This window comes from Phasianus colchicus, chromosome 30 (assembly GCF_987193195.1).
Source record: "Phasianus colchicus chromosome 30, bPhaCol1.hap1.1, whole genome shotgun sequence".
In the NCBI taxonomy this organism is placed as follows: Eukaryota; Metazoa; Chordata; class Aves; order Galliformes; family Phasianidae; genus Phasianus; species Phasianus colchicus.
In genome coordinates this window covers 1,859,083-1,881,012 of record NC_143465.1, presented here as the reverse complement: position 1 = coordinate 1,881,012, position 21,930 = coordinate 1,859,083, and the positions used below count along the sequence as shown (strand labels likewise).

The 21,930-nt window shown below is 57.3% G+C and overlaps 4 protein-coding genes across 10 annotated transcripts; 2 read left to right on the top strand and 2 right to left on the bottom strand.

The window, feature by feature from the left end:
* Positions 1 to 394: 394 nt before the first annotated feature.
* Positions 395 to 7,277, top strand: LOC116243452 (Fc receptor-like protein 3). Of its 3 annotated transcripts, none has more exons than XM_090127282.1 (12): positions 395 to 704; positions 1,563 to 1,640; positions 2,129 to 2,149; positions 2,227 to 2,475; positions 2,691 to 2,951; positions 3,826 to 4,110; positions 4,253 to 4,387; positions 4,569 to 4,838; positions 6,443 to 6,760; positions 6,848 to 6,937; positions 7,042 to 7,060; positions 7,191 to 7,277. In XM_090127282.1, exons 1-12 carry the CDS (start codon positions 668 to 670, stop codon positions 7,201 to 7,203), a joined length of 1,776 nt encoding a protein of 591 aa, XP_089983408.1. In that variant the 5' UTR covers positions 395 to 667; the 3' UTR covers positions 7,204 to 7,277. The 3 variants fall into 3 exon arrangements, with proteins under 3 accessions (XP_089983408.1, XP_089983407.1, XP_089983406.1); XM_090127281.1 differs by having other exon boundaries at positions 7,039 to 7,060; positions 7,191 to 7,268; XM_090127280.1 differs by lacking the exons at positions 7,042 to 7,060; positions 7,191 to 7,277 and having other exon boundaries at positions 6,848 to 7,032.
* Positions 7,148 to 12,139, top strand: SSR2 (signal sequence receptor subunit 2). 3 transcript variants are annotated; one of them, XM_090127335.1, is made up of 7 exons: positions 7,148 to 7,205; positions 7,278 to 7,346; positions 10,062 to 10,216; positions 10,703 to 10,801; positions 11,156 to 11,264; positions 11,435 to 11,512; positions 11,742 to 12,139. In XM_090127335.1, the coding sequence occupies exons 2-7, from the start codon at positions 7,305 to 7,307 to the stop codon at positions 11,850 to 11,852; spliced, it is 594 nt and encodes a 197-aa protein (XP_089983461.1). In that variant the 5' UTR covers positions 7,148 to 7,205; positions 7,278 to 7,304; the 3' UTR covers positions 11,853 to 12,139. The 3 variants fall into 3 exon arrangements, with proteins under 3 accessions (XP_089983461.1, XP_031464003.2, XP_031464004.1); XM_031608143.2 differs by lacking the exon at positions 7,148 to 7,205 and having other exon boundaries at positions 7,214 to 7,346; XM_031608144.2 differs by lacking the exons at positions 7,148 to 7,205; positions 7,278 to 7,346 and adding an exon at positions 8,780 to 8,916.
* A 776-nt stretch (positions 12,140 to 12,915) lies between these two features.
* On the bottom strand, positions 12,916 to 17,566 carry CTSS (cathepsin S). Of its 3 annotated transcripts, none has more exons than XM_031608140.2 (8): positions 17,414 to 17,566; positions 16,584 to 16,728; positions 16,385 to 16,507; positions 15,316 to 15,459; positions 15,016 to 15,240; positions 14,204 to 14,369; positions 13,891 to 13,993; positions 12,916 to 13,379 (listed from the first exon to the last, which is right to left on the bottom strand). In XM_031608140.2, the coding sequence occupies exons 2-8, from the start codon at positions 16,707 to 16,709 to the stop codon at positions 13,280 to 13,282; spliced, it is 987 nt and encodes a 328-aa protein (XP_031464000.2). In that variant the 5' UTR covers positions 16,710 to 16,728; positions 17,414 to 17,566; the 3' UTR covers positions 12,916 to 13,279. The 3 variants fall into 3 exon arrangements, with proteins under 3 accessions (XP_031464000.2, XP_031464001.2, XP_031463999.2); XM_031608141.2 differs by having other exon boundaries at positions 16,584 to 16,741; positions 17,414 to 17,552; XM_031608139.2 differs by having other exon boundaries at positions 16,584 to 16,754; positions 17,414 to 17,541.
* A 491-nt stretch (positions 17,567 to 18,057) lies between these two features.
* On the bottom strand, positions 18,058 to 21,128 carry CTSK (cathepsin K). The gene is made up of 8 exons (XM_031608142.2): positions 20,969 to 21,128; positions 20,220 to 20,337; positions 19,978 to 20,100; positions 19,321 to 19,476; positions 19,005 to 19,223; positions 18,765 to 18,930; positions 18,405 to 18,510; positions 18,058 to 18,304 (listed from the first exon to the last, which is right to left on the bottom strand). Exons 1-8 carry the CDS (start codon positions 20,974 to 20,976, stop codon positions 18,205 to 18,207), a joined length of 996 nt encoding a protein of 331 aa, XP_031464002.1. The 5' UTR covers positions 20,977 to 21,128; the 3' UTR covers positions 18,058 to 18,204.
* Positions 21,129 to 21,930: the final 802 nt, after the last annotated feature.

Below are 21,930 nucleotides of genomic sequence, written 5' to 3'. Positions count from 1 at the left end.
CATCTGGCGGCCGGACAGCGTGGTGGGCGGGGCTTTAAAGGGGGGCGTGGCTTCGAGAATGGGGCGTGGCTTTTCTGGGATTGGGCGTGGTTTGGCGAATGGGGGCGTGGCTTCGCGATGGGGGCGTGGCTTCGAGAATGGAGGCGTGGCTTCGAGAATGGGCGTGGTTTAGAGAATTTGGCGTGGTTTTCGGGAGTAGGGGCGTGGCTTCCGCGATGTGGGCGTGGCTTTTTCGAGAATGGGCGTGGTTTAGAAAATTTGGCGTTGTTTTCGGGAGTGGGGGCGTGGCTTCCGCAATGTGGGCGTGGCTTCGAGAATGGGCGTGGCTTCGAAGGAGCGGGAGCTCCATATAGAGCAGACTGAGTGGGTGCTGATGGGCACTGGGTTGAGGTTCAGGGGGTTTTAGGGAGGGCTTTATGCTTTGTGCTGCAATATTTTGCCCTGTCCCCATCCTGCCCTGCCCCTCCATCACCACTGCCTTCTTTCTCCCCATCTCCATGCCATAGAAGTGCCACCCCCCATGCAGCTCTGGGGCAATGCTATCAATAGGGTGGTTGGGGGCGGAGGTGAGGCTGCGATTCCCTATTTCCTCACCACTAAGATGCACTTGAGAAGTGGACAGGGCTACTGATGCCACCGCTGCCACTTCCGTCCCTATTGCAAGAGCATGGGGACGGCGAGAGGCACGGAGCTGCTGCTGTGGGGTGAGCATGGGGTGGGGGCCATCGTGCCATTGTCAGATGTGTCCCTGTGCAACTCATCCCAACTATGCTGGGGGACAGTGGGTGCTGTGGGAGTGGGGCCATGGGGGAGAGTTGTGGGGACAGAACCATGAGGATGGAGAGGTTGTGCAAGAGGGGCTGTAGGGATTGGCACAAAGGGAAAGGGATGTGGGGACAGCCACCAAAGGGAGGGAAGGTGGGATGGGGTGGTAAGGTTGGGGACATTGTGGGGATGCAGGGCTGGGCACGTGGCAGTGGGGCCATGGAGATGGAACATGGGGGTGAGGGAAGGTGACATGGGGTGGGCAGAGGCTTCCAAGTGCCACGTGCAGCCCTGAGGATGGCTGTCTCCATCCCATTCCTTGTGCTGATCCCCATCCCGATCCTCATCCCTGCCCATCCTCATCACTGTTCCCATGCCAATTCCCATCTCATCCCTATTTCCACCCCAATCCCCATCCTCATCCCCATCCCCATCCCTGGCTCTATTCTTGTCTCAATCCCCACTGCTGTCCCATCGCATTCCTGCCCCCATCCCAATTCCCACCCTGTCCCCATTCCCATCCCCAACCCTCTCCCCATCCCCGTGTCCCCATTCCTGCTGCCACCGCTGCCCCCATCCCCATCCCTCTCTCCATCCCAGTTCTGTGCCTCACTCTGTCCCCATCCCATTCCCTGTCCCCATCTCTACCCCCATCCCAGTTCCTCCCCCCGTCCCCGCTGCCACCAGCACGTAGCCCTGGGTTTGGGGCAATGACATTTATTTGGGGGGGGAGGTGAGGGGGAAGGTGGAGTGGGGAGATTGGGGACGTTGCCATTTCCTTCCTCTTTCTCCTCAAGTCACATGTAAGCTGTCACTGCTGTCACATCACTGCAAGTGCATGGGGACGGCGAGGAGCACGGCGCTGCTGCTGTGGGGTGAGCGTGGGGAGGGGGGCCGTTGTGCCATGGAGGGAGGGGGGGAGGTCGGTTCCTCTGTCCCCACATCCCTTTGTCCACGTTGTGCCCCACATCTCCACCGGGCCGTGGGGACAGCGGGTGCTGTGGGCACAGAGCTGTGGGGATGGGGAGGTGGGGAGGAGCACCGTGGGGATGTGGGGATGTGGGGATGTGGGGATGTGGGGATGTGGGCACGTGGCAGTGGGGCCATGGAGATGGAACATGGGGGTGAGGGAAGGTGCCATGGGGTGGGCAGAGGCTTCCTAGTGCCACGTGCAGCCCTGAGGATGGCAGGATGTGGGTGGCTGTGATGCAGTGCTGTCCCCTGGGATCCCCCATCCGCCACACAGACGTCCCCAAACCCCATTGCAGCGGCAGTGGGGGACGCAGAACAGAGCAGGGATGGGAGCTGTGCTGACATAATGGTGACAGCAGCTCCCACACCCCCGTCCCCTTCTCTCCCCCAGCTCAGCTTCTCAGCCTTGTTGGTGAGTCCTTGACCCCTCTGGTGTCCCCCAGCCCCCGCTGTCCCCTGCACGCTGCTGTCCCCACGTCCCCCCTGCAGGCTCCCAACCCCCCCTGCTGACCATGGACCCCCCCTGGACACCGCAGTTCATCGGGCAGAATGTGAAGCTGACCTGCGGGGACCCCAGTGTGAGCATCTCCACCACCTGGTACAAGGATGGGCAGCGGTGGAAGGAAACGCCATCAAACCACCTCAGTGTGACACTGAGAGACGAAGGGAAATACAGATGGCAATGCCAGACCCGAGGCTCTGAGCTCAGCCCTGCTGTTAACCTGACAGCCTCTACTGGTGAGGGGCAGCTGCTGGCACCCACGGGTGCTGGGGGGAGGTTTGGTTTCCCAACCTTTGCCAGCCTGTGTGCAGCCATGGCACGTTGGGGACGTCTCCACGTGATGGACACGCAGCAGTGCACGGCTGTGCTCAGCAGGGTGTGCTGGGTGTGCTTTGGTGCATCCCAGTGCACGCTGGTGCATCGCCATGCTCTCTCTCACGCTCTCCCACAGTCTGGCTGCTGCTGCAGGTGCCAGCACAGGCAGTGCTGGAGGGGGATTCGCTGTCCCTGAGCTGCAGTGGCTGGGAAGACAGAAGGCTCCGCGAGGTGCAGTTCTTCCGTGATGGGAAGCTGCTGCAGGACAGTGGTGGGGACAAACTGCTGCTGTCCCCAGCAAAGCAGCAGCACAGTGGCCGCTATCACTGCTCAGCAAAGGTGCACTACTTCCCCCCAGGACGGGAAGTCTCACCCCAGGCTGATCTTGTGCTGCGAGGTGAGACCGAGCAGGGATGGGTCTGGGTTTGGGTTGGGTTTGGGATGGGTTTGGAGTGGATTTGGGATGGATTTAGGGTGTGTTTGGGATGAGTTTGGGTTGGGTTTGGGATGGATATGGGTTGGATTTGGGATGGGTTTCGGATGGATTTGGGTTGGGTTTGGGATGCGTTCGGGATGGATTTGGGATGGATAGGGGTTGGGTTTGGGGTGGGTTTGGGGTGGGTTTGGGATGGGTTTGGGTTGGATTTGGGATGGGTTTGGAGTGGATTTGGGATGGAGTTTGGGTTGGGTTTGGGATGGAGTTTGGGTTGGGTTTGGGATGGATATGGGTTGGGTTTGTGATGGGTTTCAGATGGATTTGGGGTGGGTTTGGGGTGGGTTTGGGGTGGGTTTGGGATGCGTTTGGGATGGATATGGGTTGGGTTTGGGATGGGTTTCAGATGGGTTTCAGATGGATTTGGGTTGGGTTGGGTTTGGATTGGGTTTGGGTTGGGTTTGGGATGGGTTTGGGATGGGTTTGGGTTGGGCTTGGGTTGGATTTAGGTTGGGCTTGGGATGCGTTTGGGATGGATTTGGGTTGGGTTTGGGGTGGGTTTGGGGTGAGTTTGGGATGGATATGGTTTGGGTTTGGGATGGGTTTCGGATGGATTTTGGTTGGGTTTGGGGTGGGTTTGGGGTGAGTTTGGGGTGGATATGGGTTGGGTTTGGGTTGGCTTTGGGATGGATTTGGGATGGATTTGGGGTGGGTTTGGGATGGGTTTCGGATCGATTTGGGGTGGGTTTGGAGTGGGTTTGTGTTGGATTTAAGATGTATTTTGGGTGAGTTCACTGCAGTGGTGCTGCTGTCACCTCCCTGCTCTGTTCCTTCCCAGAGCTCTTCTCAGTGCCGGTGCTGAGCCTGGAGGGTCCCCAGGAGCCCCCCGAGGGCAGCGCCTTGACTCTGCTCTGTGCCACCCACAGCAATGCGCTGCGGCCCCATCTCTCCCTGCAGCACCTCTTCTACCAGGATGGGCTGCTGGTGGGGGGGCCACAATCGGCCCCCCAGCACCGGGTGCCGGCGCTGCTGCTGTCCCACTCGGGGTCCTACAGCTGCCAGGTGCAGACAGAGACGGGCAGCGTGCAGAAACGCAGCGCCCCGATCACCATCACTGTCAGAAGTGAGCAGGCAGTGGGGCAGGGAGGGGACACGGGGGGTCCCAGCTCCCCCCAGGCCTGCATGGATCCCCCCATCCCAATCTGGGTCCCTACGTCTGTCCTTATTCCCTCCACCTGTGCCCAGGTTCCCCATCTGCTCCCCAGGTCCGAGCTTTTATTTTCACTTCTCCAATCGCTTTCTCAGTCCCTGCATTCCAATCCAGGACCTTCCGTTGCACCCCACGTCCCCCATCATTTCCATGTCCTGCATCCCTCCTGGGTCCCTCCATCCAACTTCAGGTCCACATCCCTGCCCTGGTGCCCTGCTCCTCACCACGTCCCCTGTTCTGCTCCCACCATCCCATCCCATCCCATCCCATCCCATCCCATCCCATCCCATCCCATCCCATCCCATCCCATCCCATCTCCCCCACCCCACCCCACCCAAACCAACATCCCCTCTCCCCCATCCCCTCCCCAGGGATTCCCGTGGCTGGTGTTTCCCTGCACTCGCAGCCCCCTGGTGCTCAGGTTCTGGTGGGTGACCACGTGGTGCTGAGCTGTGCTGTGGCAGAGGGCACTGGGCCGCTCTCCATCTCCTGGTACCGACAGAACCACAGGGGAGTGCTGGGCTCGGGGCGGCTCTATGAGCTGCCGGTGGCACAGCTGGGAGATGATGACCACTATCACTGCATGGCCAACAACAGCATCAGCACGGCCAGCAGCCCGCAGCTGCACGTCACCGTCACACGTGAGCTCAGCCCACATTCTGCCTTTCCACCCCAACCTCTCCCATCCGGTCCCACTGCTGCCATTTTCAATGGCCCCACGCCCTGCCAGGCTCTGTTCAGACCCTTCGGTCCCTCCTCGTGCCCCCAGATGCCCCCCTGTTCCTACCCCATCTATTCCCAGTTGCCTCATCCCTTCCAGATTCCTCGCATCCCACCTCAGAACCCCCCACTGTACCCCACTCCCCCCATCCCTCTCAGGTCCTTCCATCCATCCCCAGGTCCACATCCCTGCCCCAGTGCCCAAATATCTTACTGGTCCCTCCCATCCTCATCCCATCCACATTCCCTGTCCCACACACCCCACTCCACCCACATCTCATCTCTCCCAGTGTCCTCCATCCCTCCTGGGTCCCTCCATCTGTCCCCAGTCCCCATCCATGCCCACGTCCCTGTATCCAATCCAGCTCCCCACATCCATCCCCAGCTCCCAGATCCCTCCTGGGTCCGCAGTCCCATCCCATCATCCCCCAACCCATTCCATCCCACCTCTCCCAACCCATCCCATCCCATTCCATCCCACCTCCCCCATTCCATTCCATTCCATTCCATTCCATTCCATTCCATTCCATTCCATCCCCTCCCCTCCCCTCCCCTCCCCTCCCCTCCCCTCCCCTCCCCTCCCCTCCCCTCCCACCTTCCCCATTCCATCCCACCTTCCCCATTCCATCCCATCACCCCCAACCCATTCCATTCCACCTCATCCCATCTCTCCCAACCCATCCCCTCCCATTCCATCCCACCTTCCCCACTCTATTCTATTTCATCCCATCTCCCCCCTACCATTCCATCCCATCCCATTCCATCTCCCCCATCCCATTCATTCCATCCCATCTCTCCCAATCCATCCCATCCCATTCCCATCTCATTCCATTCCATCGCCCCCGACCCATTCCATTCCATCCCATCCCATCACCACCAACCCATTCCCCTTCCCTCCCATTCCATCCCCTCCCCTCCCCTCCCCTCCCCTCCCCTCCCCTCCCCTCCCCTCCCCTCCCCTCCCCTCCCCTCCCCTCCCCTCCCCTCCCCTCCCCTCCCATTCCATCCCCTCCCATCCCCTCCCATCCCCTCCCATCCCCTCCCACCTTCCCCATTCCATCTCCCCCAACCCATCCCCTCTCATTCCATCCCACCACCCCCGTTCCATCCCCTCCCATTCCATTCCATCCCATCCCATTCCATCCCACCTCCCGCATTCTGTTCTATTCCATTCCATTTCATTCCATTCCATCCCATCTCTCCCATTCCATTCTATCTCATCCTATCTCCCCCAACCCATCCCCTCCCATTCCATCCCACCTTCCCCATTCCATTCCATCTCCCCCATCCCATTCATTGCCATCCTATCTCCCCCAGTCCATTCCATTCCATTCCATTCCATTCCATTCCATTCCATTCCATTCCATTCCATTCCATTCCATTCCATTCCATTCCATTCCATTCCATTCCCATCTCATCCCATCACATCCCATTCTATTCCATCTCCCCCATCCCATCCCATCCCATCCCATCCCATCCCATCCCACCACCTCTCCTCCACGTGACCAACTCCCTGCCCTCCCAGTGCCAGTGTCCAACGCCAGCATCACGGTGCTGGGGACGGAGGTGGGAGCAGAGCTGGTGGGGACGGCGGGCGAAGAGCTGACGCTGAGCTGCAGGGTGGGGATGGGGACGGGGCAGGTGGGCTTCGTGTGGCTGCGGGACGGGCAGGAGCTGAGCACGGGCCCCACGTGGCACCTGGGGGTGCTGGGGCCGGAGCACGCGGGCACCTATCAGTGCGTGGCCACCAACAGCCTGGGGACCCAGCGCATCTTCACGGCACGCAGCCCCGAGGTGCTGCTCGTGGTGACACAGCAGGGCTGGGGACGGCAGCAGGCACAAGGTGAGGGCTGTGGGGATGCGGCCCCGGGGCTCTGCCAGCCTGGGCTGTGCCACATCGTCCCCTCTCTGTCCCCCTCTCTGTCCCCAGTCCTGGCTATAAGGCTGAGTGTGTTCTTCCTGGTGCTGTTGGCTGCCAATGCTGCGCTGGGTTGGCACCTGAGGCTCTGGTTTCAGCTAGGTGGGTGCCACACACTGGGACAGATGATGCCTGACACACACTGAGGACAATAGGGCTGTCCCCAGGGGACACTCACTGTCTCCTCTCCCCTTCCTTTGCCGCAGCATCCAAGAGCCAGCACAGGTGTGTGCAACACCCAGCCAAGCCACCCTCTATCCCTTGGATCTGTCCCTTATCCCCATGATCCATTTTCCCCTCCCCAGGGACCCCACACCCCCTCCTCGCCCTTCTTCCCCACACATTTTCACCACGGACCCCTCGAGTAACGGTGAGTGGCAGCCCTTGGGGACAGCACGGTGCCCACAGAGCAGCAATGATGGGGATGAGTTTGTCCCCACAGTCCTGCCGGGGACACCGAGTGCTGAGGATGTCCTGTACTCCACCATCACCATCAGAGAGCACAGAGGGGGTGAGTAGAGGGGAAGGGGCACCTCAGCGTGTCCCCAAAGGCAACCTGGCTGTCTTCTCCTCCTCCTCTTCCTCCAGGTGTGTCCCCATGTGGTCACTCAGCCCCCCAAGAGGCTGCTGTCACCTACACAGCACTGCCCGCTGCCTGCAGTGCCACCAACCTCCGGGGGATGCAGCATCCCCTAAGTGACAGCTATGAGAACCTCCCTTGCAAATAAATGGCAGTCATTCATTGCCCCAAATGTCTGTTTTTTTACCCTAAATCTCCTTCCAAGCCTGACGCTCACCCGCTCAGCCCCTTCTGTCCCATTGCAAAACGGGGCCATTCCTCTCATTTCCCCCAAAACCACCCCCAGCACAGCAGGGGAGAAGCGTGGAGGGCATTGCTTTCACCCCTAAAGTGGCATTTTGGGGCTATTTGGGGTGAAAATGGCATTTTCCCTCCTAAGTCCCCATCCGAAGTGACAGCTATGAGAACCTCCCCTCTGTGTGAAAACGGGGGATCCAGGTGACACAAAGTGCCGGCCGTGTGCTGTGCTCCACGTGTGGACACGCAGTGCACAAAGTGCTCCTATAGCAAATCCCAATTATACAATATCCAAGCATCTTCTGAATGCCTGGTTTGTATCCTAAATCCCTTTTGCTTTTGCAGCTCAGAAAGCAAATGGGATCCTGGGTTCCATCAGAAGAGGGGTGGCCAGCAGGGACAGGGAGGTGATTGTCCCTCTCTGCTCTGCTCTTGTGAGGCCCCATGTGCAGCACTCTCCCAGCTCCATCCAGACAGGGAGCTGTTGGAGAGGGTCCAGAGGAGCCACAGAGATGAGCAGGGCTGCAGCACCTCCCTGCAAAGACAGGCTGAGGGAGCTGGGCTTGTTCAGCACGGAGAAGAGAAGCTGCGGGGTGAATCATTGCAGCCTGCAGTACTAAAGGGAGCCCAAAAACAGGAGGGGAGTCAGCTCTTGGGAAGGGGAGATGAGAGCAGGACGAGGGGAAATGGCTGGAATTGAGGGAGGGCAGATTTCAGGTGGATGTCAGGGGGAAGTTGTTTGCTGTGAGAGCGGTGAGGTGCTGGAACAGCTGCCCAGAGAGGCTGTGGATGCCCCCTCCATCCCTGGAGGTGTTCAGGGCCAGGTTGGATGGGGCCCTGGGCAGCCTGGGCTGCTGTGAAACGTGGAGGTTGGTGGCTTTGCGTGCGGCGTGGGGTTGGAACTCCATGATCCTTGAGGTCCCTTCCAACCCAAACCATTCTGTGGTTCTCTGACTCTGCACTCTCTCTCTCTCTCTCTCCCCCCCTTCTTACAGCACTTCCGGGCGATGCGTTGCTGTCTGCAGCGCACTTCCGGTCAACCCGCTCAGACTTCCGGTCCTTTTGAACCGACTTCCGGTCCTTTTGAGCTGACTTCCGGTCCTTTTGAGCTGACTTCCGGTCTCTCCCCGCCGACTCCTACTTTTCTCTTGCCGACTTCCGCTCTTTCCCCAACCGACTTCCGCTTTCCCCCTGCTGACTTCCGCTCTTTCCCCTTCTGACTTCCGGTCTCTCGGTGCTGACTCGGCCTTCCGCCGGCGCGGAGGTTGGGCGCTCCGCGGGGCTCCTGGGGCGGCCGGGGGGAGAAAGGAGGGGGGGGAGCGGGGCTGGTGCTGTAACCTCGGACCTCGTGGTTGGAGCCGGGTGGTGTTGGGTGCGTTTGGGGGCCGCACGGCGGGTCCCCGGGCACCCGGTTGTGGGTTGTGAGGCCTCCAGCGCCCGGCCCGGTGTAAAGGCCGCAGCTTGAGCGGCTGTGCGACCTTCACCGTCCGCCCCGCGGCCGCTGCGGTGTCCGGTGAGGCGATGCGACGTGGTTCGGAGCGGGGAGAACCGAGGGCTGAACGGCGTGGGGTGAACTTCCGTCACCGCAGACGGAAAGGAGCCGGTCCTGGAGGCGGGGAGGCGGCGCTGGCTGTGGTTCCGGTGTGAGGAAGGAGCGGGTTTGCATTTGTGAGGCAGCGGTGCAATGCTGCTGTGCTTCACAGCAGCGATTTGTCGTGTAACGGTGATAGGATGAAAGGGAATGACTTCACACTGCCCCAGGGGAGATTTAGGCTGGATGCTTTGAAATACTGCTCTAAAAGAGTGGCCGGGCACTGCAATGGGCTGCCCGAGGAGGTGGTGGAGTCACCGACCCTGCAGCTGTTCAAGGAACGTTTGGATTTTGTGTTGAGGGACACGTTTTAGTGAGAGCTATTGGTGATGGGTGGGTGGTTGGACTGAATGATCTCGTAGGTCTTTTCCAACCTCGGTGTTTCTGTGATTCCGTGAATTAAGTGTTCATTGCTAAAATTGGGGCAGCTATTAGCTGCCATAACTTCCAGAGCAGGTTTTGTCACTGGGAGTCTTTGCTGATAACTGAAGTGTTGTAAATGGGAGCAGCACACACACTCTGAAAAGGCTCTGAAAAGGGAGAAACTGCTTTCTTTTCTGCCCTGTGTGCCCATCTGGGCCGCTGCTGTGTCCTTATTGACATTCCTACAGGAGAGCATTTAGGTATTGCAGAGACATGCACAGATCTGCATAGAGCACTGGGTGTTTTTTCTGCTCTGTGAAATCACAACACCACTGTGAAGCACACAGCTGCTCACATCCTGCTTTGTGTGAATGCCAGCCTTGCCTTCAGTTGTCCTGTTTGTGTTTTCTTTGCAGTGCAATTATTGATGCCATTCTGTCTTCCTTTGCCTCCAGATGAAGCTCCTGATTCTTGCTGTGTTTGCCCTCTTTTATGTGGCCCGCTGTGAGGAGGGTGCCAGGCTGCTGGCCTCCAAGTCTCTGCTCAACAGATATGCAGTGGAGGGCAAAGACCTCACTCTGCAGTACAACATCTACAACGTTGGCTCCAGGTAAGCCTGCTCTGTGCTTCTCATGTTCTGTGTGTATGCCTGGAGGATCTGTGAAGATTTCTGGGCTCCATGATGCACTGTTATCCTCCTTCCCCAACTGGGAGTTCACCACAGTGCATGAAGGCTGAGTTTGCTTCCTCCTTACGGTGCTGTTGTCTCTATTTTTGTTGTGTCCAGCTGGCTGCCTGGCATGGAGCATCTCGTGATGCTCTTCTGCCCGTTCACACAGAATCTTTCTTTGCTTTGTGAGCATTTTCTTTGTGTCCCGTTCCCTTTTTTGCAGCTTCAGTTTTGCTCTCCTCTTTCTGCAGTCTCCTTGTAACACACCAACCCCATCCCCCTTGCTTCTCTTTGTGCCCTTTTTGTTTCACAAATCACTTCTCCCAGCAGCTGAACCATCATGTGGGGCTGCCAACCCTTCGTTCAGTACAACACTGAGCTCTGACTCGCTTCTTATCCCATTTTTTCTCTTCTTGTTGCATTCAGTGCTGCTTTAGATGTGGAGCTGTCGGATGATTCCTTCCCTCCGGAGGATTTTGGCATTGTCTCTGGGATGCTCAACGTCAAATGGGACAGAATTGCTCCGTATCTTTCCACGTTTTGGATTTATTTTCCCTCCCAATGCTCAGTTTTGCCCCTGAACATCTCATAGTTCTCCTGTCCTCCTTCAGTGTCATGGAAATGACACCATGCCTGATCTGGGGTGAGGTGTTGGGTGCAAACCTCTCCTCTTGAGGGTGCCTTAAAAAGCAAACATACAAAACTTACTTGCAGACAAACCCAAATCAGCGTGCAGTTAATATGGTTGGGGAAAAAGGGAGTTGGTTGGGTCAGCTTTGAATGGGTCTGGGTACCTGTAACTACAGAGAGCCCTTTTACCCAAACCCTTATGTCCCTTCCTTTGGAGTACCACTGTTTTCATTAACTTGTGGCCCTCAGAGCAAGCAATGTGTCCCACACTGTGGTTCTGCGGCCTCTCAAAGCTGGATATTTCAACTTCACCTCTGCTACCATCACCTACCTGGCACAGGAGGGCGGACAGGTCGTGGTGAGTGACTCAGCTGCATATGGGATCTCTCCCCACACTGAATGGTGGAGCTGTCTTTCTATGTCCTGTTTGTTGGGGGATGCTACGTGTCCCTGCAGTCTTAAATTCACATGCTTTGCTGTGAGGAGGGAAGGTGGCAGATCCTATTCCTCTCCCTTTGCCTTTTTCAGGTTGGTTTCACGAGTGCTCCTGGGCAGGGAGGAATCCTGGCTCAGCGTGAGTTCGACAGGAGGTTCTCCCCTCATTTTGTGAGTATCTGTGAGCTGGGGATTGAAATTGCACTGTGCTCAACCCCCACACACAGAGTGGGATTGCAGTTAATCCACATCAGTGGTCCTGAAGGGCGTCGCTGAACAGGGAGTGGGTTTCATCCCAGCTCAGAGGAGCACTGCAGGATTTCAGCAGGAGGGAGGGCGATCTCATGGTCTGAGACGAAGCTGTGTGCAATTTGTTTTGACTTGGAATGATTTCTTTCAGCTGGACTGGGCAGCCTTTGGTGTGATGACTTTGCCTTCCATTGGGATCCCACTGCTGCTGTGGTACTCAAGCAAGAGAAAATATGACACCCCCAAGACCAAAAAGAACTGAGAGTGGCCCCATGGGCCCGGCACCCCCAGAGCTCAGAAGAGAGCAGACAGAACAGCACAGAGCAGCAGGTGTGTTCAGATCATCATCATCAGCTCCTGCAAAGCACTGCATTTCAGCCCTGTTGGTGAGAGGGATCCCCTGCTGGCTCTGCTGGCACTGCTGTGCTTTTTTTTCTCGATCTTATTGCAGTGAAGAGTTGCTGGTTTGGGGTTTTTTTTTTTGTAGCTCTGGTGAAGATTGAGGTGTGTGGAGGTACGGAGGATTTTGTAATAAATACCCTGAAAATAGCCTGCTTTTCTGTTACTGGGAGGTGCCTCCAGGAGCAGCTGAGGGGTGTGCAGATGGGAAAATAAATCCATACATTATTCCAACAGGAAGAATAGAAGAGGAGAAGCAGTGGAAGTGTGGGGAGCAGAATTGGCTTTGCAGGGTTCATTCCTTTTCTCCCTGTAGGACTGGTACTTGGCACGAGCTGGCCCAGCCACTCCAGGCTGTCGTTCAGTGCTTCCCTGCTGTGAGTGAATCCCACTGCAGCTCCGGGTTGGACGTGGGTTTGTGCTTTTCCTCTGGAGGTGCTGTGGTGTGATGAGGAGTGTTGCAGGGGGCAGGATGAGGTGGGGAATGGGGAGCCCTTGGAGACCTCTAGGGCACGTGGGGAAACTTCTAATTCACCCAAGAGCAAATAGGGGAGGTCTGGAAGTACTCTAGAGTGCCCTAGAGTACAGTAGGGGGTACTTGGAAGTGTCTGTTGTGTCCTAAGGGATGCCTACAAGATCTGGGTATCTCTGGGGTACCCTGAGAGCAGACTGAGGGGGTCTCAGAAGCCTCGAAGTCATCCCAGAACACACTGAGGAGCTTTGAGAGTTCTCTAGGATGCTGTGAAGTCACCAAAGCACGGACAAACAAGCTCCAGCATTGCTGCTAAAGACAACAAGCAGGCAGATCCCAGCAGCGATCGGCGGAGTGGAGGGAAAAGGAAACAGCAGAGCTGGAAGTGCACAGCTGAAGTTCCTTCTGGCACACGTTTGTGTGCCTCCGGATCCCACACACAGGATTTGGGAGATCACTGAAACTGATCTTTTATTTTTTTTTTTTCCAAACAAAAATCTGCATTTTCATAGATATCACGCAGAGACAAAATCACAGCCGCGTCACCGCAGCAACCAGAGAGGAAAGCGAAATCTCCGTTTTAACAACTGTTGGCATTGCAATTTTACTATGGGGAAAAAAGGACAAATCACCTTTTTTTTTTTTTTTCTCCTCCAAGAAGCAGTCAGCGGGTGCGTGTAAACCGTCCTGTAAAATCCTCCCACCAGCTCCACACAGAGAACTGCACCCGTAGAGACAGAAGCTGATTCTTGTAGGCAGTGATTGACAGAAGCAGGGACCGAAGACGGAGCCCTCCCCAAAGGACAGAGGGGGTGCTCCTATATCTGTGGGTACGAGGGATAGCTGGCGATCCCGCAGTGGTTCGAGTGGTTCCTTGACATGCGGATGTAACCCCCGTCACCAAAGTGTTCGCCCCAACTTTTGGGAGAGGAAACAAATAGGTTAGAAAAGTGAGATTCCTTTCTCTGCAAAGCATCAGTGCTGTCAGCACCCCAATGTTTTTGATGTCTCTGCCACAGCTTTTTACAGGCAGCAATGAAACCGTTCTGCAGTGCTTTCATCAACCTCTGAATGGCATTTTGAACTCCCAAGATTCTTTTTCATAAGGCGAATTTGGAGGGTGTGAAGTGTCCTAAAGGCATTTTGAGTCCCTTCTGGCTGCCAGAAGGACATTGGGGTGCTCTGACACGGCTGAGCACAAACCATGAGGAACGACACGAGGACTGAAACTGACTTTGTCACACAGTGACAGCCCCACTGCACTCTGCTCTGTATGAACATGTTCATGTCATGGTTGGACTCAATCACATTTAAGGTCTTTTCCAACCTGAGCGATTCTATGATTCTATGAACACCAGATGTTATCAGATCAGTGGATGAAGGGAGGCTGCCCGCGAGGAGCCCACTGCACACCCGCAGCACCCTTCACCTGTTTTTCACCAGCCAGAAGTCCTTCTCATTGAGGGTGCCATATCCTACTACCAGCACGCCATGGTTCACCTCCTGTGTGCAGCGTGGGTCATCGTACACTCCTGCAAAGCAGCAGAGCTCGGAGGGAGTGCAGTATCAGCCCCACACGCTCAGCAGGACCAACGCTGACCAGCGCCTCCATCTGAGCCCTACACCCCAATTTGCCCAATTCAGCCCAGATTTCAGTTCCATCAGCTTTACACGTAGAGATACAGAAGACAAAGCATGGCTGTGGATCTGCATGGCCCCAAGTAAAGGGGAAAGGGTCATACCTGACCGGTACAGGAAGAACGTGGGCTGTGCTGCATCAATGGCGACAGAGACAGGTCCAACGTTGGCAACAGCATCTTTCAGGGCAGCTTCATCTGCATATGGCAGCTCCACATACTTGGAGCACGTGGCAGCACGTGTGGAAACGTTATAGTGGCACGTCCCATTCTGGTGGGAGCAAGAGGAAGGCATGGAAACCACCAGGAGACCTCGAAACCTTCAGGTGCTTCAACCCTTTTACCTTACACTACCCCGTTCTTTGCTTCTCTTTGACCATCATTTTTCTGTACACAGAATTATGGAGTAGATGGATGAATCACAGAAGCACAGAACCACGGGATCACAGCACAGTTGGGTTGGAAGGGACCTCAAAGACTATAGAATCGCAGAACCACTGAGTGGTTGGGTTCAGAGAGACCTTAAAGTCAGAATTTTAGAATGTTTGGGTTGGAAAGGATCTTGAAGATCACAGAACCCTGGAATCACAGCATGGTTGGGTTGGAAGAGACCTCAGAGACCAGAGAACCATAAAGTTCTGGAACGGTTGCATTGGAAGGGACCACTTCTCCTTACAGCTGTCCCTTTGACCTCCTGTCCCTGTTTTGAAGCCTCTGAGTCATTTCAGGTCATTCTAGGTTTTCTCTTTTGACATCCAGACTCTCCACATTGGGACATTAATTTGGTCATGGCTCAGCAATGTGACACAGCATGGGGACAGCATTGCTACGGGTGACTTATCAAAAAGCTATACAAATGTTATTCACTGGAGGAATTGCCACCTTGGTTCTCCTTTCCCTTGAAGAGTGCTGCCTACCTGAGCCATGTAGGGGTAGGATTCCTCCGAGTCGATCCCATTGTTGTCTATGATGTACTGGAAGGCGCTGGTCATGAAGCCCCCACTGCAGCCCTTGTTGCCATACATCATGGAGCAGTCCACCAGGTTCTGGGTACTCAGCGACACCAACTTCCCCGTTTTCAGCTTCACCTGAGCCTCGAGGGCTCCCACAGCACTGAACGCCCAGCACGCCCCACAGGCACCCTACAAGAACCCCCATTGGTGCTCAGCACTGCCTTCAGGACCGCAGGACGGGATGAGATGGGGAAAGCTTCCCACCTGGTTCTTCACCTCCGTGACACAGCCCTTCTCCCTCCAGTCCATGGCATCCGGGGCTCCGCCGCGTTGGCGGTACGTGGAGATCCTGTTGTGCCCATAGGGGACATGGAGCCCCGTTAGGAGTTCAGCCACATCCTCGCTGGTCTGGGAGGAGAAGCACCAACTCGTGACGTCCCTCCCTCTGATAGGACTCACACGGAACACGTGGGGGGTGAGTTTCCCTTGAGATGCGGAAGTTAAAGGTTTTGGGGGAGATCTGTGGTTTTTTCTTTAAATAGATATATGGGTATTTAAGTCTCAACCATTCACTGGAATGGGCAAGAAATAGAAAGCACGAAGCTGGGCTTCAGCAGCTCTGTGTCTCATGGAACCACCCCACAGCCCCGGGGAACGGAGTGGGTACAATTTGTACACACGTCATGGCCAGGACCAGGTCCACACACCACAAACACTGCATTAAGAGGGAGATTTCCTCACACCCCATTGCTTCACACAGGCAGTGTGGCATTGCGAGCCCATGGGAGGCCACGAGGAGAGGATGGAATGAATCACAGACTCATTAAGGTTGGAAAAGACCTCCAAGATCATCAAATCCAACCATCAACACACGACCACCGCCATTCCCGCTCATGGAGCTGTGGAATTATTAAGTTTGGACAACACCAGCAACATCCTAGAGTTCAACCATCACTGCACCATTATCACCACTGCCTTGCCCACTCATAGAGTCAAGGAATTGTTAAGCTTGGGTAAGACCTCCAAGATCATCAGTCCAACCATCACACCACCACTGCCATGCCCACTCAAAGAGTCGTGGAATCGTTAAGGTTGGAGAAGAGCTCCAAGACCACCATCCAACCCCAATCCATCCCCCTGCTCCCACTCACAGAACCATTAAGGCTGGAAAAGACCTCCAAGATCTCCAAACCCAACCCACCCCCACCATCCACGTCCCCCAGTGCCACATCTCCGTGCTTCTCGGACCCCTCCAAAGATGGTGACCCCACCCTTCCATGGACAACCCTTACCATTAAGGCTTTCCCTGCCCCATCCCACAGTGCCCTCTCACCATATCCCCCAGGTGGTTCATGCCCAGCTGGTAGGAGTGCAGCCCCAGGGAGTGCTCCAGGTTGTGCAGCATCACCAGGCGCAGGTTCTTCTCCCACGTTGCACGGCGCTGCCCTTCCTCAACCTGAAACCAAACCCAACCCCACAGTTCAACCCCCAGGGCAGCTGCTGTGCCCCCCACTGCCAACTTCACCCCGTACCTGATGGCGGTACACCTTCCCATGGACTTTCTTCCAGAGCTGCCAGTGCTGATCCAGCGTAGGGTCCGGATGCCCCATCACAGCCACCAGAGTGACCAGGGCAGCGATGCAGCGCAGCAGCTCCATATTGCACAGCAGAGTGGGGCTGCGTGTGAGCACTGCGTGTGAGCACTGCGTGTGAGCACTGCGTGTGAGCACTGAGTGTGAGCACTGAGTGTGAGCACTGTGTGACAGAGCCGGTTTGGTGAGGGAGGAGCGGGTCGGGTTGTCATCACAGGGTGATGCCGACCGCCTCATCCTGACCACAGCACCACAGTTCTGGGATGGACTCAAAGAGCCCTCGGGGGGAGGTTGGTCGGGTGTCACACAGAGGGGGGAAACATCTGGATACAGAAAGGTGGCTGGACACACAGACACAGCCAGACACAGGGGCACGTCTGGACAGAGGGACACACCGAGACACGAAGACATGTCCAGACACAGGGATGTATTTGGACACGGGGACACATCTGGACATACGGACGCATCAGACACACAGACACATCAGACACACAGACACAACCACTGAGCACCACCCTCCTTCCCTCCCCACGGCGCTCTGTGCGCCCCACGGCTGCTCACACAAACCCGTGATTTTCCAGCACCGACCAAAAAAAAACAAAAAAGGCAAAGCCATGAGAGCCCCATTGCCACCCATCTCCCCAGGAGGGGCTGCTGTTGTCCCCCCCCCCTTGGTGGATCCAGGCAGGAGATGGGGCTGCACCCCACACTTTCACTTCCCCATCACGCAGCGCTCCTGGAGCTCCACACCGCGAACGCGACCCACAAACCTCAGCAGGGCCCGATGGTGGTGGGGGAGCACAGCCACGTCTGGGGGGCACACGGGGGTCCACGTCGTCCCCACACCTCGCACCCACCGCCCGCAGTGCGCAGTGAATCACATGAGCCCAGAAATGAGGAAATGCTTTGATTTCATTTTCACTTTGCTGAGCATGCCCGACCCATCCGCTCCCATTGGCGGAGCGCATCCGATCCGCTCCTCACCAAATCACCTCTTATCACCACGAGACCCAAACGAGCGCACGCAAAAATCACTTTTTCTGCTCGACTTGGCCAAAAATCACTGCTTTTTCACTTGGTTTGACCAAAGGGGCTGTACAAAAAAAATCACCTTTTTTTTGCTCACTTTGACCAAAGTTGACCCTTTCTCTTTACGGGCACAAAATCCCAGTGTAGAAAAGTCCTCTTTTTTTTCCTCTCTGCTTGACCAAAATCATTGTTTTTCACCCCAACAGAATGAGGTCACCCACAAAGAATACATTTTGTGTCGATAAGGAGAGCAGGAGGGGACATTTGGGGGGAAACAACCCACTACCCTCCCACTCATCCACCACCACCCAGACCCCTCTCCACTGAGCAGCCCCAGCGCACCCCCTCTGCCCATCCCATAATGAAGAGATTCTCCACGCTCAGAGCTTTCTCCCCAACCACTTTTATTTGAAAAACAAAACCCCATCGCCCTCCGCATCCCCCAAAGGACGCAGAGATGAGATATACTTGGGGGGGGGGAGGGGGGTTCCAGCCCCCCAGCCCCACTCCTGCAGACAGACGTTGGCACCGCTCACATTTTGGGGAAGCTGGCGAGGTTGGCGATGCCGCAGGCGTTGTTCATATTGCGGGCCAGCAGTACGTAGCCCTTATTGCCCCATTCCGTGCCCCAGCTGTGCAAGAGGGGGTGCAGCATCAGTTGTTGCTTCGACCATTCCAAGACTGGGGGGGGGGAGGTGAAGATGGGTGGGTGGGGGTCCCGTTCTGCCATACCTGTTCTTGATGATCCAGTGCTTGGTGCCCTTCTGTGCGCCGTATCCCACCGCCAGCACCGCGTGGTTGATGTTCTCTGCGTTGCAGTTCGTGTCGTAGTACACACCTATGGGGGTTGGGGGGGGGGGTGGTCGCAGAGCTCCGTGCCTCAGTTTCCCTCTGAACAGAGGCGTTCCCTCATCCCTCACCCCATCCGTGTCTCAGTTACCCCCACCGACCCCAAACAGAGGGGTTCCCCCATCCTTCATCCCTTCCATGCATCAGTTTCCCCACAACAGATGCTCCCCCTCAACCCTTCACCCCATCCATGCCTCATTTTCCCCCACTGCCCCCCACGATTGGGGTCCCCCCGCTCCTCACCGCGGCTGTAGAACTGGAAGGAGGGCAGACTGGCATCGATGCCCACCGAGACGGGCCCAATCCTGGCCACAGCACGTTTCAGAGCCTTCTCATTGCCCTCAGGGATCTCCCGATAGCCCCGACATTTGGCCGCCTTCCCGGTGGGGCTGTACATGCAGCTCTCATCCTGCAGGACCCACAGGGCCGAATGAACCACGGGACCATGAACCCAGAGGGTGCCTCCCAACCCCACCACCAGACCTGCCCGATGTAGGGATACGCATCCTCCGAGTCGATGCCGCGGTTCTGCCGGACGTATTCGAAAGCGTTGGTCATATAACCCCCCCCGCAGCCGTTGTTGTTGGAGACGCAATCCACCAAATTTTGGGGGCTGAGTGAAAGCAGTTTCCCCGTCCGACGTTTCAACTGCCCTTCCAGAGCTCCCACCGAGCTGAAAGCCCAACACGAACCGCACTGCCCCTGCGGGGATGCGGGGTGACACCGTGGGGTGACACCGTGGGGTGACGTGGGGAGGGGGCCACCACGCAGCGCGGACCCCCATCAGCACTGTGCTCACCTGGTTCTTAACGGGGGTCACGTAACCCTTCCGTCTCCAATCCACGGCCGGGGGGGCTCTGCTGGTCCAGTCGGGGATGTACAGGGTGCCATTGGGGCGCGGGCGGTTCCGGGGGACCCTCAACCCCGTCATCGTCCTCACCACCTCCTCACTGGTCTGGGGGTGGAGTGGGGCGGGGGGTGGAGCAGCCCTGGGGCTCAGCAGCACCAAAGGGTGCCACGGTTGTCCCTATTGCCACCCCCACTTTCCCCTCTGCTGTCCCCATTGCTGTCCCCATCACCATCCCCACCGCTGTCACTTGTCCCCATTGCTGCCACCATCACGGTCCCCATTGTTGTCTCCACCTCTGCTCCCATCGTTGACCCAACCACCATCCCCACTGCTGTCCCAATTGTCCCCACCTGTCCCCATTGCTGTCCCTATTGCTGCCCCCATTACAGTGCACATCGTTCTCCCCGCTGCTGCCCCCACTGTTTTCCCAACCACTGTCCCAACTTCAGTCCCAATTGTCCCCACCAGTCCCCATTGCTGCCCCAATGTTTTCCCAACCTCTGCCCCCATTGCTGCCCCCATCACAGTCCCCATCGCCGTCCCTATTGCTGCCCCACTGTTTTCCCAACCCCTGCCCCCATTGTTGCCCCCCCCGGCCCCACTCACCAAATCCCCCAGATGGTTCATGGCCAGCTGGAAGGAATGCCTTCCCAGCTCGTGTTCTGCATTGTGGGCGTTGATGTATTTCAGGTTTTTCTCCCAAATCAATCTCCGGGATATTTCATCCTCCTGGGATGAGACGGCGCTGGGACGGACGGACAGACGGACACCACCCTCATCCCAACACCGACCCCATAGGGACACCACCATCCTGCAGCCCCCCCCCCCCATCCCCCCAAGCCCCACACCTTGCCGTTGTACTGCTTGCTGTACTTTCTTTTCCAAAGGTTCCATTGGGCGTCCAGCTCCGGTTCGGGGCGCAGCTGTGCCACAGCCATGGGGAGCAGCAGTGCCAGCAGTGCGGGCCTGGGGGGCAGCAGGATGAGGGTGGGGGGGTTGGTCTGAGCCTGGCAGTGCTGGGAATGGGATGGGGGGGCAGCATCCCATGCATCCCACAGCTCCAGGGAGCGGATTCCGTGGGGACACAGAGCCCAGAGCTGCAGCAGTGTTGGCTATAGGGGACCCTCAGCACTCCTCACCATGCAGAGGGGGGAGATCAGGACCCCCCCCACACACACTGTCAGATTTGGGAATCAGGACCCCAAAGCCTCCCCCCAACACACTGTCAGATGTGGGCCTGGCCCCGCTGGCTGCATACAAACATCCCATGATCAGGGACAGCTGGTTCCCATTAGAGCTGTGCTGGAACCCACATCAGCATCCCGTGGCTGGGCAAGGAGGGGGGAGGACCAGCAGTCCCTCCCACTTCAACCCCCCCAACCCCCCCCATACCCACAGCCCCCAGCATAGGGCAGACAGCACTGCAGCCCCCAACCCCTCTCTGTGCCTCAGTTTCCCCTCCCTGACCCCAAACAGCAGAAGCTCTGGATGTTGCCACATCGACCCCATTTCCCCCCCAACCCCACTGGACTGCCCTTCCCTGGGGGTGGGGTAGGGGAAGGGGGGGGGGGGGAGGCACAGCAGCCCCCAGCCTCACCGCAGCATCGCTCTGTCAGTGATGGAACCTCAGTGAGGACGGGACGGAGCTGCTGCTGCTTCGTTGGCTCTTTTATGGCGTCGGATTGAGGAAGTGAAGGCAGCTGGAAAATGTTGGCAGTGGGACCAAACAGCATCGAAGGGAGGGAGGAGACTGAGAGGAAAGGGGGAGGGGGGGGGGGGCAGACACCCCCCCCCAAATATTTTCACATGATGCTGCTGTCACCCCATAGAGGGGAACCCAATGGGTCACCAACGCTGCGTGGGGTCACTGCTGCCCATGGGGGGGCTCAGGATGCCCTGGGGGGGGGGAGGGGGGCAATGATGGGGGTCCAGGCAGCAGCCCTGGGGGGAGCAGGCAGTGCTCTCCCTCCTGCAGTTCTGTGCCACCCCCCCTTTACTCACTACCCCACAGGGGGGGGGGGGTCACACAGTGCAGTCACCCCCCTCTCCACTCCTCCCCCCCAGATGGGGATGAAGAGTCCCAGTGTGGGGCTGTGGGGGGCAGACAGACAGACGGACAGACCCCCCCCCCCCCTCAGGGCTGAGCTGTTCCTCCATCAGTGCTGAGAAGCAGCACTGAGTCAGCTCAGCACGGGGCTCTGACTGGGGTGCATGTGACCACAGGGTGACAAAATGTGTGTGTATGGGGAGGGGGGGGGGGCACAGGGGGTCCCACTGAGCCCAGGGTGGGGGGCACAGAGACACACAGCAGCCCCAAAGGAAAGGCTGGGAAGATCCTTTGTCTTTTGGAAGGATTTCAGCTCTGTGCCCCCCAGCACGAGGAGGAGGAAGCAGAAGCAGCTCCTGGGGGTGCCCACCACTGCAATGTGGCAACAATAGAAGATTCAAGGCCCTCCCCTCACTACTGGCAGCTCTAAGGATGCCCCCCCCCAGCTCTGCTCATCCCAGCTCCACAGCCAGGAGACTCCCACACACAGTTTGCCCCCCCAAGGGGTCCTC

Bases quoted from the DNA above. Each gene is read 5' to 3' on its own strand.
- LOC116243452 (XM_090127280.1), top strand. From the start codon at position 668: ATGGGGACGGCGAGAGGCACGGAGCTGCTGCTGTGGG. The intron at 1,641-2,128 runs GTGAGCGTGGGG...TCTCTCCCCCAG, and splicing joins CACGGCGCTGCTGCTGTGGG to CTCAGCTTCTCAGCCTTGTT. The intron at 4,111-4,252 runs GTGAGCAGGCAG...TCTGCTCCCCAG, and splicing joins GATCACCATCACTGTCAGAA to GTCCGAGCTTTTATTTTCAC.
- SSR2 (XM_031608143.2), top strand. From the start codon at position 7,251: ATGATGGGGATGAGTTTGTCCCCACAGTCCTGCCGGGGACACCGAGTG. The intron at 7,347-10,061 runs GTGAGTAGAGGG...CTTTGCCTCCAG, and splicing joins CATCAGAGAGCACAGAGGGG to ATGAAGCTCCTGATTCTTGC. The intron at 10,802-11,155 runs GTATCTTTCCAC...TGTGGCCCTCAG, and splicing joins AAATGGGACAGAATTGCTCC to AGCAAGCAATGTGTCCCACA.
- CTSS (XM_031608140.2), bottom strand. From the start codon at position 16,709: ATGGAGCTGCTGCGCTGCATCGCTGCCCTGGTCACTCTGGTGGCTGTG. The intron at 15,460-16,384 runs GTGAGAGGGCAC...TTCTCCTCCCAG, and splicing joins TGAACCACCTGGGGGATATG to ACCAGCGAGGATGTGGCTGA. The intron at 15,241-15,315 runs GTGGGAAGCTTT...GGGTTCTTGTAG, and splicing joins TCACGGAGGTGAAGAACCAG to GGTGCCTGTGGGGCGTGCTG.
- CTSK (XM_031608142.2), bottom strand. The intron at 20,101-20,219 runs GTGTGGGGCTTG...GTCTCATCCCAG, and splicing joins GCAAGCAGTACAACGGCAAG to GAGGATGAAATATCCCGGAG. The intron at 18,931-19,004 runs GTCTGGTGGTGG...TGGGTCCTGCAG, and splicing joins CGTATCCCTACATCGGGCAG to GATGAGAGCTGCATGTACAG.